We start from the raw sequence: 15,099 nt of genomic DNA, 5'->3' as shown, positions 1-15,099 counted from the left end.
TCGTCTTTTGCCAAACATAGAGTTACGTTTGTGTGCTTCCAGGTTTAAGGTTGTTTACCATGGCAGATCCTCAGGTGTAAGTCCTACACACTTCATCGCGCTCAACTAATCACGTAACGAATGTGTCGTGCTCGTGAAGGACCCGTAGCACCGGTGACACAATGTCATTCTGTTCCTGCACCACTGTTTAGTCAGTGAGCTGATGATCGAGTACAGATACAGTGTGGCTTTAGGAGTGTTACTGGTTTACTGCTTCCATGTCTCACAGGTATCTCTCACGCTCTCTAGTGGTCTGTATATTTTGAAGAGAGATAAAGAAAAAAAATCAGCATGATTGAAAAAAAAAGACAAAAAATCTATGCAAGTGTTGCATGAAAATTTGATTGTTTCTTTTTACAGTTAAGTATTTTAGTAATGCATCGATTCTGATTCTCCTAGTTGTCTTGTAGTGATAGTCTTGTCTCTGGGGCTACTCACTCCTCACACCACTAACAACACTATGACTAAAAAAAATCAGAATGCGTCAGTTTATTTTTCCACACACATCAATATCGTTGAAATTTTTCCACAATATTAGTTTGACACTGGTTGAAACACCTTGAAAAGTAAATTAATAAAAAAAAAAATTGTCCAAATTCCAGATCAGGCCTGCAATATTTTTTGGGAATTTGTGATTTAAAAAAATGTAAATTAATGAGTGTATTATTTAAGCCCTGCATGTCTTAGTTCACCAATGAGCTACCTTCATTATATTTTGGCAGAGTATGTTTTTCAAAGCGGACCAATCTAGCAACTGATAACACAGTTGAGGTTTTATCAATTTATGAAGCACAATTTTTACAAGGGTTATAATTTAGTTTTCCTCTGTCTTATTCTGTATGCAATACTAAGCCTAACATTGAAAAACTTTAAACGCCTTAGACCATCTGGACTTCCTCTTTTGTGTGAGTAGAGATATAAAAAAAAGAAAAAAGAAATTAAAAAAATTGCACTACTTTCTTTTGGGGATGGTTGCTTTGTAATGCAACAACTGCACTAAATATAACCGTGTATCCACCAGACTACCACAGCGTGCTAGCGTGACCCAACACGCCTCTTCCCTCTATTTATCAAAAGAGACAGCAAATGTGTAAAAAGTGAGACATTTCCTGCCTGATGCTGTATAGAATGCTTTCTATTTGAAAATAGATTTACAATGCTAAGTAAAATATGACAAACAAAAATAAAAATGACATTTTATGTACTTTTAATATTGTCCTTTTTGTGTTTAACTGTAATACACCATGAACTTTTATAAAAGAAAATCCCAAAGTATAAATCCTAATGACTTTGGTGATCGTGTCTCAACTATTGTATGGATGCCACAACCCAGTTTTCATCTGGTTCCATCTACTTTGGTTACTTCTTAAACTAAAGTCATGCGCATCTGTCTCAGCTGTACTTGTTTTGTGTCAATGAGCAACTGTTTGCCTATAGCATGCTTATAAGCTACACCTTTTATAATAGGTCCAGGGGCTACACTAAGAACAAATACCGTCTTAACATTAACGTGCTAGCACTGTCATCGGGAGCATAGGCCTCACAGACCTACAAGCTTGGTGATCCTTACATTTCTAAGTATTGCAATTCATCATACTTGTACTTTGATTATATCATGTATAATCTTTTAAGCAATATGATCATTTAATCCCCTGAAAACATAGAAGCTTAAGAATGTATGTATGTATATATTCATGGAAAATTAAGCAAGAATCAAACTTAAGTTCAGAAGAATTCAACTTTGGGAACTTTTCATACATACTTATTCATATTACACTCACACACAGGAGCACAAGTTCAGGATTAAAAGCCTTTATTAGTTACATGACTTGTTCATAATAATGACTTGCCATTGACAGGGAACTCAAATTAAAGACAAACTTTACATGAATAATTCATGTACAGAATGTTTTTCATTAGTCACCCACCACCTGTTAAACTAGCTACCCAAGCAGTACACACTCGACGTGAGTGAATGCATAAAAAAGGGTAAATCGGGGTCAAATTCATGTAATATCACCTGATTTTACTTCAGATGAAAAAACTGTTTCATGAACAAGCCATGTATCTAATAAAGAATTTATTTTCAGTACATCCACATTATTCCTGCTCCTTTACATCTGAGTGTGTGAATCTTTCTCCTCTTGTTTTAACCCCTTTTCTGCATCTAAGTTTTACCCACTCTTTCACATTCGTAATTTAGACAGTGATGAGCCAGAGGTTGCTGTTTACACTTCATACCAATGTTTATATTGACAACAATGAACTGTAATTTAGACAAACATCTGAGGCAAAGGAAAATGTCATCACTGCTTGCATTGGCCTCCTAAACATTCAGAAAACTCAAAACAATTTTATAAAAATGCACAACATAGCACTTACTACTCATCTACACTCACATCTGGGCTGGCATTTATCAATAAGTGAAGGAAACATTTATACAGTGCAGATCAGTTAATGCTCGCTGATCCTGGATCTGGTTTATAGAAGCAAAAGCAAACATCTTATTGACTGAGTCCACATTTGCACATCTTTGAACTGAATAAAAATATTTGAATTCACACACATCTGATGAGGACTGCCCAAACCAGTGTGGTGATCATTTTTGCACCAGTTAATTATCTGTCAGTCTGATCTTTTCTAACAAACAGACGGGGTGAAAATACATAAACAGAGAAGAGGGAATGGGAGGCAAAGTGGAAAAAGAACAAAAAAGAAAACGGCTGTAGAATACCTAGAGATAAAATTCCTGAATAAGACAAGACAAAACATAAATGCCGATAAAGTCCAGAGTAAATCAGGCAAAGATGGTCTCCTCGCGTCTCTTCTTGGTCAGGATGGTTCCAGGTTTGTGTTGAGCCTCTGGGTGGTTGGTCAGCTCCGGGGGGCAGGTGGACACCGGGCTCTCCATGATGGCCTGCTTCAGGTCATAGAACACCGCCGCGTCTTCCTTAGTGAGGAAAGTCAAGGCAACACCACTCTTACCTGCACGACCCGTACGACCAATACGATGGATGTAGTCTGTGGGAGGAGAATCAGGAAGAGCACTTTGTTAATAACGCAAAGTCTGATTGTTATGTTTTCAAATGATGACTGAAAGGAAGAAAAAAAAAAATCAGACAAAGAAACAGAACGAGGCTCCTTACCTTCAATGTTCTTCGCCATGTCGTAGTTGAGGACCATCGAGACGTCATGGATGTCGATACCTCGACCAGCAACGTCAGTGGCCACCAAGATATCTTTGGCTCCAGCTTTGAGGTTGGACAGAGCAAACTCTCTCTGCTCCTGGCCTTTGCCACCATGAAGTGTGCAAGCATTGTACTATGTGAAGAAGAAGAGTTTAAAAGGTTAAATGATTAGAAATAAGCAATACACATTGGAATCACTACTTAAAGAGTTGTTAAATAAGCAGATTTGTCACAGCTCAACAGCTATTGGTTGAGCAAAGTTCTTCAGGTATACATTTGCCCAAAAGTGCCTCTTTTTGTTAGTTTATGTTGGCAGGACAAAGCACACAGTTTGATGAAGCAGATTTAAAGCACTTAAAGTTATAAAGAAAGTATTGGTATACATTTTTTATTTTTATTTTTTTTAAAGAACCAGTGTTCTAATAATTTACAGCGACTTACCCCCATCTTCTCCAGCGACTTGGCCAGCACATCGACACCCTTCTTCTGGTTGACAAAGATGATGATGGGAGGCTCGAAGCCACGCGATAACACCTCCAGCAGCTTCTTCCTGCACCACACAAAACCCAAAACCACTCAGTGACATGCGTCGACAGAAATACACTCAAGATGTTTGCAGATATATATGTGTGTGTGCCTCACCTCTTCTCTCCCTCTCCCATGAGCAGGACCTTCTGTTCCACCCTCTCGTGAGGTTTGCCAGCAGAGCCGATGTACACCACAGCAGGACGCCGCAAGTAGTTCCTGGCCAGTCTCTCCACAGCAGGAGGCATGGTAGCTGTGAACATGACCGTCTAAAAAGAGTACAAAAACACAAATATTAGGTATCCAAATGTTGTTTACAATTATAGGATGCCAATACGACTGAAGAGGAACTTATATATTCAATAGAAACTTAGTGAGGACCAATGCAAAATATTGTATTTCAGTTACAGTTGTCAGTTACAGCTGTCATGAGGGATGGAAGACATGTACACTCAGTCAGTGTTTAAAAAGGATAGGCATTAAAAGCAAGCGCTTCAGCCTATTCCTGTTTTGGATTGCAGGTATCCTAAATTGAGTTGTGTGTACTTGGTCAAACATTTTGTAAATATATTGTCATTGTTCGATTCTATCGTTGTTTAAAGAAGTTAGTCTTAGATAAACCGTCAAATAAACAGCGAGAGCGCCTGGTAGCTGCACAACAGTATTGTTTATCAAAATGTAAACATACTTGTCTGTATTTATGTTTTCCGGACTCGAAGTTCAGCTTCATTTTCTCAGGGTCCTCCGCTTCCTCTGTGTCTGGTTTCTGGTTGCTCACTGGGATGTACTCCAGGATCTTCTGGACATCTGGCTCGAAGCCCATGTCAATCATACGATCGGCCTCGTCCAGTACCGTGTATGTGCAGCGGCCCAGGACCAGGTATCTGTTCTCCAGCACGTCAATCAGACGACCGGGCGTGGCAATCACGATCTGTCACACGGGTTAAAGAAAACAGTTGTTGAGCGCGAGCGTCCTTAAATGATGAACATACAGGAGCTGTGTGTTTATACAGTAGTGTCTGAAATGATGCTTTTGTTTATTTGTTTAGCTTAAAAACATGAGAAATGTTTCACCTCGCAGCCCATCCTGAGACGGAAGCCCTGGTCCTCCCTGGAGATTCCTCCGATGACCGCCACCGTGCGGATGCCGAGTGGTTTACCAAACTTTAAGGTCTCCTCTTCAATCTGCTGCGCCAACTCACGCGTCGGGGCCAGGATCACAGCATAGGGACCCTGGTCAGAGTCTTCAATCCTGCACAAGCAGCCAATCAGAGAGCAGTGGAATGGCTTTGATGGTAATGTGGATTTTGAAAAAATGTAGAACATGACTTGAGATTATTCTAAACAGGCAGTGTTACCTGTCGATCTTTGGCAGGGTGGTGATCCAGACCAGCAGTGGAATGAGGAAAGCCGCTGTTTTACCGCTACCAGTCTCGGCCACACCAATGATGTCACGGTTCTGTAAACCAATAGGAATGGCCTGCCTCTGAATAGGTGTCGGTTCCTGGATTTTAAAAAGAGAAAAAGGTCATTACTAGTGTCAGTGAGGAGGTATCTGTTTTTTAGGTCATATAAACTATAAACTAAATATACAGCATAAAGATTTACATTGATGTGCTTATCACAGTTACAAAAAATCCAACTCTCTCTTTTGAAAACTATGTGAGCTGACCTTGTAGCCACATTGGTCGATGACCTCCACGATGTGCGGGGGCAGATCATACTCCTTCCAGTTCCTGATGGGGTTGGGGATCTTTCCTCCCTTGGTGGTGATGCTGTAGTCCTCCCTGAAGATACGCCAGTCTCTGTCCGTCATCTCGTCCAGCTTCTTCTGACCCCAATGTCTGTCGTCCCAGCGCTGTTTGGCTTCCTTCTTACGCATCTTCTTGAGTCGTACCCTGAGGAGGAGCAGAGCAGCCAGTAAGTTGTTGAGTCGGTACAAACTGTTTACCCAAGGGCCAACCATTTTAAATGAGATAAACAAGTATTTTAGACTGATGTTCTACCTTCCAGTCCGCTTTATTTTGTGGGTTTAGGTGAGGTTTTAAAAACAACCAGTCTGCTCTCTAAAAGCCACAAAGTGAGCCTACCATTTCTACTTTTACTCACTCTTCCTGCTCCTTCTCCTCCAGCGTTCGCCTCGTCTCCATCAGGTCACCGTAGAAATGGGACTGATCCCTTTTCTGCTGCTTCAAGTCGATGCCAGCGATGAAGCCTCGTCCGTACAGCTGCACGGAATGCTTTTCTTTGTAACTGTGGAGACCGAGTGGAAACATCTTATTCTCTTATCTTATTGTTGAGACAGGTACACATTCTAACACACAAAAAACATTTTTTAATTGAAACATTTTGTAGAAATACAATGTTTTCCTGAAGACTCACATCGGGTTGTAGTCGGTTGAAGTGTCTTCAGAGGCGTCCCACTCAAACACAAACTTCCTGTCGTTCAGGTGCCGAGTTCTCCGGCGTTTCTTGAGCCCACCCAAGTAACGCTCCTGTGAAGATCAAATTAGTCCATTTAAAATGTTGGATTTTAACAAGAGGGTTTGATCATGAATACCAGAAGTTAAAAGGTAAACAATGCACAAGAGCTTACATTTGTGTCGCCGTCTGTTTAACCGAAGGCTTAAGACTCAGTTTAGTTCAAACTGTCAAAGCCAATATTTCATCTGTTCTACACAACAGTGCAGTTTCTGTAGAGACAAACCTTAATTGCGACGAGTTCTTTGCTTTTATCTTTTTCCTCTCTGAGCTTTTGTCGCCCGTCATCCTCTCCATTCCCGTCTTTCTCTCGATCCATGCGCTCCCTCCGCTCTCGTCTCTCCCTTTCCTGGGGGTCCTCTGTAACACACACACACACACACACACACACACACACACACACACACACACACACACACACACACACACACACACACACACACACACACACACACACACACACACACACACACACACACACACACACACACACACACACACACACACACAGTAAGAATCATTACGCTTCTTTAACAGTACATGGATCGATTAAAACTGAACCACGGGGCTTCAAACACACCCATCATTTTTCTCCCGATGTCCTGGAACGTCCTTCTCTTCTTCCTCTCGTCTTCCATCAACTTCCTCCGTTCCTCGGTCTCTTGCGCCCTGCGTTTCAAAGCCTCGGCTTCTCGCTCGGCCTTGGAGAGGAACTTGGGCTGAAATTTTTATATAAACAAGCAGTTAGGAAAAATTCAATTTTAGGATTTAATAATAAAAAAAGTGAACTTGAAGAAATGAAAATGGCTCACCTTTGCCTCGGCTTCCTCTTCTGCCTTCTTCTTGGCGAGAAGTTCTTCCAGAGATAAAGGTTGGGCCTGAGCAGAAACAACACGGTTCAATCACCCAAAAGAACAACCTTAAAAAACAATGGAATGGAAGATTTAACCGAACCTCCACCTCACCTTCTTCTTTTTTTCATCTTCCTCTTCTTCTGTTTTTATATCCTTCTTTGATTTTTCCTTTGACTTTGGCGATAGACTTCTATAAAGGGAAAGTGAATTCAAGCAGGTGTTTCAAAATTAAAATCATCCATTCATTGTTCATTTGATGTTTAACTCCAGACCAGGTCACACAAAAATAATCCGTCTCAATGATCACTTCTGCACAACTGGAATGTGTGGTGGTGTGTTTATCTGCACAGTCCCCCCTTTTTGTCTGAATTTTACATCGTACAATATGTTAGTTTTGTTTTGTAAACACAAGATTCAGACTAAGCTCCACCCCAGCTCCTTCAGGCCACCCCACTTTTCACAAAACGAAAAAACAAACTTAAAGTTGTTCAATAAATAATGGAAAAAAAATTATAATAATAAAATTTTTGGTTTTGCTCAGAGACAGTAAATCGGCATCGACACGTCATGTGACACAGAGCAATGTATTTCAGCGTTCACACACCTGGACCTCCTGCTGCGATCTTTATCTCGTCGATTTCCATCTCTGTCCTTGCGGTTTCTCTCTCTCTCCTTGTCTCTGTCTCGTTCCTTGTCTTTATCCTTGTCTTTCATGCGGCGGTCTCTGTCATTTTAACACAAATCAGACACAATGTTAAATCACAAAGAAACATTAAAAAAAAGGAAAATAAGACAAATGCTATGAAGGTAATTGAATAATGTTAATCTAGTGTTAAAGTTTTAATTACGTCACCTATCTAAAGATTTAGAGCGACGGTCCCGAGAGCGATTGCGTTTGCGTGGAGGTGAGACTTTACGATCCCGCTCTCTTGACCGGCTGCGTCTTCTCTCTCGTTCTTTGGTCCCTGAGGCCTCAGCAACATCCTTCTTGTCTGGGGTGTCTGCTGCCATCTGCAAACAAAAAGAGCCAGTGTGAGTTGCTTTGTCAGTGTGAACTAAATCTGTTTTAACCTTAGCTTGGAGAGGTTTTTAATAAGGCATTCTCATCTCCTCTATTTATTTTTTATGCACAGTTGAGCTTCAAGTTATTCATAGAATATATTGTTCCCATGGGTTTAAGTTAATTTGAGAATGGAATGAAAGAAGGATTGCATGCATATTTTTATTTTGTTCTATTATTTGGCCTCCCAAAAAAACAGCCAGTTGTCACAACGAACAGGATTTCTACAGTTTTAAGGAGACATAGAGATTGTAATACCAATTAAGCACTTCAAATTATATTCAAATACCTTAAGGAAATAGTGAGTGGATATGAGACCTGAACAAAAAATAAAATATACAGCATAAAACGGTTTTGCAAGCGTTGGTCGGTAACCAGGTGGAAACTATATCCTTCCAAGATATGAATTACTTGTATGGTGGGTTAAAGCCACAAGTTTAACATAATCTTAATAAGTTATGCATTTTAGACATGTGTTATGGTGCTGTTTGTGTGGTTCGTGTTTCACTTTTGAAAAATCCATTTTCAATTATGAAAAACCGAAGTTTAAGATGATCTAACCCTGATTCAAGGCAAAAGACAACACAGTAGTCTTCCATATAACATTTAAAAAAAAATCATATACAGTGATAGTTTTACGACGCTGAAGTTGGCAGCTGATTCGCAGCAGCCGATTCGGCAGTTAAGGAAAAGTTAAGGGATTCTTAAGGAGCGGCGAAGTGACTGATTCTCCGTTGTTTAACCCCCTAAATCGCCGCAGTAAAGCCACATTAATTAGTCTAGATTATCTAAGAGAGTCTAACCATTCTTTAAAAACTGTTTAAAATTGATTTAACCTTTATTAAGTTTGTTTAAAAGAAAGAGAGGGGAGATTTCACTGCTTTTTTTGCATCTGGACCACATTAGAACTGGTCCTGATTGAAAACCACTGCACCTAGACTCTTCAAATCTGGACTAAAATATCGCAGTGAGGCTATAGATTATAGAAAACATAGTTTCTGATTTGTGAAACCTTTTTTCTATTTGTGAAAATGCAATAAAGATACATTTCAAGGTTTTTTTGGGGTCCACACCGCATTAGAACTGGTCCTGATTGAAAACCACTGCACCTAGACTCTTAAAATCTGGACTAGAATATCACAGAGAGGCTATACTTTGTAGGAAACATAGTTTCTGATTTGTGAAACTTTTATTCTATTTGTGAAAATGCAATAAAGATACATTTCAAGGTTTTTTTGGGGTCCAGACTGCATTAGAACTGGTCCTGATTAAAAACCACTGCACCTAGACTTTTCAAATCTGGACTAGATTATCACAGAGAGGCTACACATTATAGAAAACATAGTTTTTGATTTATGAAACATTTATTTTATTTGTGAAAATGCAAAGAATGCACATTTTAATGTTTTTTTTTGGGTACAGACCGCATTAGAACTGGTCCTGATTGAAAACCACTGCACCTAGCCTCTACAAATCTGGACTAGATTATCACAGTGAGGCTATAGATTATAGAAAACATAGTTTCTGATTTGTGAAACTTTTTTTCTATTTGTGAAAATGCAAAGAATGCACATTTTAATGGTTTTTAGGGGTCCAGACCGCATTAGAACTGGTCCTGATTGAAAACCACTGCACCTAGACTCTTCAAATCTGGACTAGAATATCGCAGTGAGGCTATAGATTATAGAAAACATAGTTTCTGATTTGTGAAACCTTTTTTCTATTTGTGAAAATGAAATAAAGGCACATGTCAACGCTTTTTTGGGGTCCAGACAGCATTAGATCTGGTCCTGATTGAAAACCACTGCACCCAGACTCTTCAAATCTGGACTAGAATATCACAGAGAGGCTATACTTTGTAGGAAACATAGTTTCTGATTTGTGAAACCTTTTTTCTATTTGTGAAAATGCAATAAAGATACATTTCAAGGTTTTTTTGGGGTCCAGACCGCATTAAAACTGGTCCTGATTGAAAACCACTGCACCTAGACTCTTCAAATCTGGACTAGAATATCACAGAGAGGCTATACATTATGGAAAACATAGTTTCTGATTTGTGAATCTTTTTTTCTATTTGTGAAAATGCAAAGAATGCACATTTTGATGGTTGTTAAGGGTCTAGGCCGCATTAGAACTGGTCCTGATTGAAAACCACTGCACCTAGACTCTTCAAATCTGGACTAGGATATCACAGAGAGGCTATACATTGTAGGAAACATATTTTCTGATTTGTGAAACTTTTATTCTATTTGTGAAAATGCAATAAAGATACATTTCAAGGTTTTTTTGGGGTCCAGACTGCATTAGAACTGGTCCTGATTAAAAACCACTGCACCTAGACTTTTCAAATCTGGACTAGAATATCACAGAGAGGCTATACATTATAGAAAACATAGTTTTTGATTTATGAAACATTTATTTTATTTGTGAAAATGCAAAGAATGCACATTTTAATGTTTTTTTTTGGGTACAAACCGCATTAGAACTGGTCCTGATTGAAAACCACTGCACCTAGACTCTTAAAATCTGGACTAGAATATCACAGAGAGGCTATACTTTGTAGGAAACATAGTTTCTGATTTGTGAAACTTTTATTCTATTTGTGAAAATGCAATAAAGATACATTTCAAGGTTTTTTTGGGGTCCAGACTGCATTAGAACTGGTCCTGATTAAAAACCACTGCACCTAGACTTTTCAAATCTGGACTAGATTATCACAGAGAGGCTACACATTATAGAAAACATAGTTTTTGATTTATGAAACATTTATTTTATTTGTGAAAATGCAAAGAATGCACATTTTAATGTTTTTTTTTGGGTACAGACCGCATTAGAACTGGTCCTGATTGAAAACCACTGCACCTAGCCTCTACAAATCTGGACTAGATTATCACAGTGAGGCTATAGATTATAGAAAACATAGTTTCTGATTTGTGAAACTTTTTTTCTATTTGTGAAAATGCAAAGAATGCACATTTTAATGGTTTGTAGGGGTCCAGACCGCATTAGAACTGGTCCTGATTGAAAACCACTGCACCTAGACTCTTCAAATCTGGACTAGAATATCGCAGTGAGGCTATAGATTATAGAAAACATAGTTTCTGATTTGTGAAACCTTTTTTCTATTTGTGAAAATGAAATAAAGGCACATGTCAACGCTTTTTTGGGGTCCAGACAGCATTAGATCTGGTCCTGATTGAAAACCACTGCACCCAGACTCTTCAAATCTGGACTAGAATATCACAGAGAGGCTATACTTTGTAGGAAACATAGTTTCTGATTTGTGAAACCTTTTTTCTATTTGTGAAAATGCAATAAAGATACATTTCAAGGTTTTTTTGGGGTCCAGACCGCATTAAAACTGGTCCTGATTGAAAACCACTGCACCTAGACTCTTCAAATCTGGACTAGAATATCACAGAGAGGCTATACATTATGGAAAACATAGTTTCTGATTTGTGAATCTTTTTTTCTATTTGTGAAAATGCAAAGAATGCACATTTTGATGGTTGTTAAGGGTCTAGGCCGCATTAGAACTGGTCCTGATTGAAAACCACTGCATCTAGACTCTTCAAATCTGGACTAGAATATCACAGAGAGGCTATACATTGTAGGAAACATATTTTCTGATTTGTGAAACTTTTATTCTATTTGTGAAAATGCAATAAAGATACATTTCAAGGTTTTTTTGGGGTCCAGACCGCATTAGAACTGGTCCTGATTGAAAACCACTGCACCTACACTCTTCAAATCTGGACTAGATTATCATAGTGAGGCTGTATATTGTAGAAAACATAGTTTCTGATTTGTGAAACCTTTTTTTATTTGTGAAAATGAAATAAAGGCACATGTCAACGCTTTTTTGAGGTCCAGACCGCATTAGATCTGGTCCTGATTGAAAACCACTGCACCTAGACTCTTCAAATCTGGACTAGAATATCACAGAGAGGCTATACTTTGTAGAAAACATAGTTTCTGATTTGTGAAACCTTTTTTCTATTTGTGAAAATGCAATAAAGATACATTTCAAGGTTTTTTTGGGGTCCAGACCGCATTAGATCTGGTCCTGATTGAAAACCACTTCACCTACACTCTTCAAATCTGGACTAGATTATCATAGTGAGGCTATATATTGTAGAAAACATAGTTTCTGATTTGTGAAACCTTTTTTCTATTTGTGAAAATTAAATAAAGGCACATGTCAACGCTTTTTTGAGGTCCAGACCGCATTAGATCTGGTCCTGATTGAAAACCACTGCACCTAGACTCTTCAAATCTGGACTAGAATATCACAGAGAGGCTATACTTTGTAGAAAACATAGTTTCTGATTTGTGAAACCTTTTTTCTATTTGTGAAAATGCAATAAAGATACATTTCAAGGTTTTTTTGGGGTCCAGACCGCATTAGAACTGGTCCTGATTGAAAACCACTCTCTGTGATATTCTAGTCCAGATTTGAAGAGTCTAGGTGCAGTGGTTTTCAATCAGAACCAGTTCTAATGCGGTCTGGACCCCAAAAAAACCTTGAAATGTATCTTTATTGCATTTTCACAAATAGAAAAAAGGTTTCACAAATCAGAAACTATGTTTTCTATAATCTATAGCCTCACTGCGATATTCTAGTCCAGATTTGAAGAGTCTAGGTGCAGTGGTTTTCAATCAGGACCAGTTCTAATGTGGTCTAGACCCCAAAAAAGCGTTGACATGTGCATTTATTGCATTTTCACAAATAGAATAAAAGTTTCACAAATCAGAAACTATGTTTTCTATAATCTATAGCCTCACTGCGATATTCTAGTCCAGATTTGAAGAGTCTAGGTGCAGTGGTTTTCAATCAGGACCAGTTCTAATGTGGTCTAGACCCCAAAAAAGCGTTGACATGTGCATTTATTGCATTTTCACAAATAGAATAAAAGTTTCACAAATCAGAAACTATGTTTCCTACAAAGTATAGCCTCTCTGTGATATTCTAGTCCAGATTTGAAGAGTCTAGGTGCAGTGGTTTTCAATCAGGACCAGTTCTAATGTGGTCTAGACCCCAAAAAAGCGTTGACATGTGCATTTATTGCATTTTCACAAATAGAATAAATGTTTCACAAATCAGAAACTATGTTTCCTACAAAGTATAGCCTCTCTGTGATATTCTAGTCCAGATTTGAAGAGTCTAGGTGCAGTGGTTTTCAATCAGGACCAGTTCTAATGCGGCCTGGACACCTAAAAACCATTAAAATGTGCATTCTTTGCATTTTCACAAATAGAAAAAAAGATTCACAAATCAGAAACTATGTTTTCCATAATGTATAGCCTCTCTGTGATATTCTAGTCCAGATTTGAAGAGTCTAGGTGCAGTGGTTTTCAATCAGGACCAGTTCTAATGCGGTCTGGACCCCAAAAAAACCTTGAAATGTATCATTATTGCATTTTCACAAATAGAAAAAAGGTTTCACAAATCAGAAACTATGTTTTCTATAATCTATAGCCTCACTGCGATATTCTAGTCCAGATTTGAAGAGTCTAGGTGCAGTGGTTTTCAATCAGGACCAGTTCTAATGCGGCCTAGACCCCTAAAAACCATCAAAATGTGCATTCTTTGCATTTTCACAAATAGAAAAAAAGATTCACAAATCAGAAACTATGTTTTATATAATGTATAGCCTCTCTGTGATATTCTAGTCCAGATTTGAAGAGTCTAGGTGCAGTGGTTTTTAATCAGGACCAGTTCTAATGCGGTCTGGACCCCAAAAAAACCTTGAAATGTATCTTTATTGCATTTTCACAAATAGAATAAAAGTTTCACAAATCAGAAACTATGTTTCCTACAAAGTATAGCCTCTCTGTGATATTCTAGTCCAGAATTGAAGAGTCTAGGTGCAGTGGTTTTCAATCAGGACCAGTTCTAATGTGGTCCAGATGCAAAAAAAGCAGTGAAATCTCCCCTCTTTCTTTTAAACAAACTTAATAAAGGTTACATCAATTGTAAACTGTTTTTAAAGAATGGTTAGACTCTCTTAGATAATCTAGACTAATTAATGTGGCTTTACTGCGGCGATTTAGGGGGTTAAACAACGGAGAATCAGTCACTTCGCCGCTCCTTAAGAATCCCTTAACTTTTCCTTAACTGCCGAATCGGCTGCTGCGAATCAGCTGCCAACTTCAGCGTCGTGATAGTTTTGACAATGTGCAGCCTTGTATCAGCTCATATCGATTAAGTGATCAGCTTTCATGGCATTGATTTAAAACAAGTTTCTCCAGCGAGTACCTGAAGTTAATGTGCATTAATAATCGTAGGCTAAAAGTTAACACTTTAAAAACTGTATTGGTCATAATGGGCTTAAATATGGAGCCAGAAATGTAGGTGAAGTAGCCTAACTGAATGAATTTCGCACCTCACGTTAGCTAACAACTTAGCAAAACAGGCTAAGTAACTATCATCAATAAACTGCCCAAACATGGAACATATAAAGTCTCCCTCCAGTCAGACAGTTTACATTTCATAAAACACGGCAGGGGAAACGTGTAGTGTATCATATTTAACGCTCACCTTCTTCACTTTAGTCAACAAAAACACTTGCGATCTGTCTACGCTTCAAGAAGACGCCATGTCCACCAGACACGAGCTGCAGATAGCAGGGGTTTGTGGGAGTTGTAGTTTGAGCAGCTCAACACAAACTGGAGACAAACATTATGTAAAACTACATTTCCCAGCCATGTAGAGGCTTTTTTTCTTCTCTCAGGACCCTTGATTGTTTGGCACATGAACACCTAAGTGCCTGAACAAAAATAGCTTTCTGTTTGTAATTTTAGGCACAAGGTGGCGATAGCGTAACAAGTAACTAGGCCTACGTTTTTTTTGTTTTTTGAATGAACAGAATTTGATTCTACTTTAATAGTAGATTCATATTTTAACAACTGAAACAGAATAACCATAAATGTACACTTAAACGCCACACAG

At 38.6% G+C, this 15,099-nt stretch overlaps 1 protein-coding gene across 1 annotated transcript; it reads right to left on the bottom strand.

The window, feature by feature from the left end:
* Positions 1 to 1,261: 1,261 nt before the first annotated feature.
* ddx23 (DEAD (Asp-Glu-Ala-Asp) box polypeptide 23) lies at positions 1,262 to 14,764 on the bottom strand. Its single transcript, XM_080030341.1, has 17 exons — positions 14,689 to 14,764; positions 7,941 to 8,098; positions 7,692 to 7,811; positions 7,199 to 7,277; positions 7,046 to 7,111; positions 6,814 to 6,952; positions 6,460 to 6,593; positions 6,135 to 6,247; positions 5,862 to 6,005; positions 5,425 to 5,650; positions 5,111 to 5,256; positions 4,827 to 5,004; positions 4,441 to 4,683; positions 3,870 to 4,021; positions 3,669 to 3,777; positions 3,186 to 3,360; positions 1,262 to 3,060 (listed from the first exon to the last, which is right to left on the bottom strand). The coding sequence occupies exons 2-17, from the start codon at positions 8,096 to 8,098 to the stop codon at positions 2,837 to 2,839; spliced, it is 2,406 nt and encodes an 801-aa protein (XP_079886467.1). The 5' UTR covers positions 14,689 to 14,764; the 3' UTR covers positions 1,262 to 2,836.
* Between the last annotated feature and the right edge of the window lie 335 nt (positions 14,765 to 15,099).

The sequence above is a fragment of the Ammodytes marinus genome (assembly GCF_949987685.1).
Source record: "Ammodytes marinus genome assembly, chromosome: 7".
Classification (NCBI taxonomy): Eukaryota; Metazoa; Chordata; class Actinopteri; order Uranoscopiformes; family Ammodytidae; genus Ammodytes; species Ammodytes marinus.
This window is presented reverse-complemented; position numbering and strand designations above follow the sequence as displayed.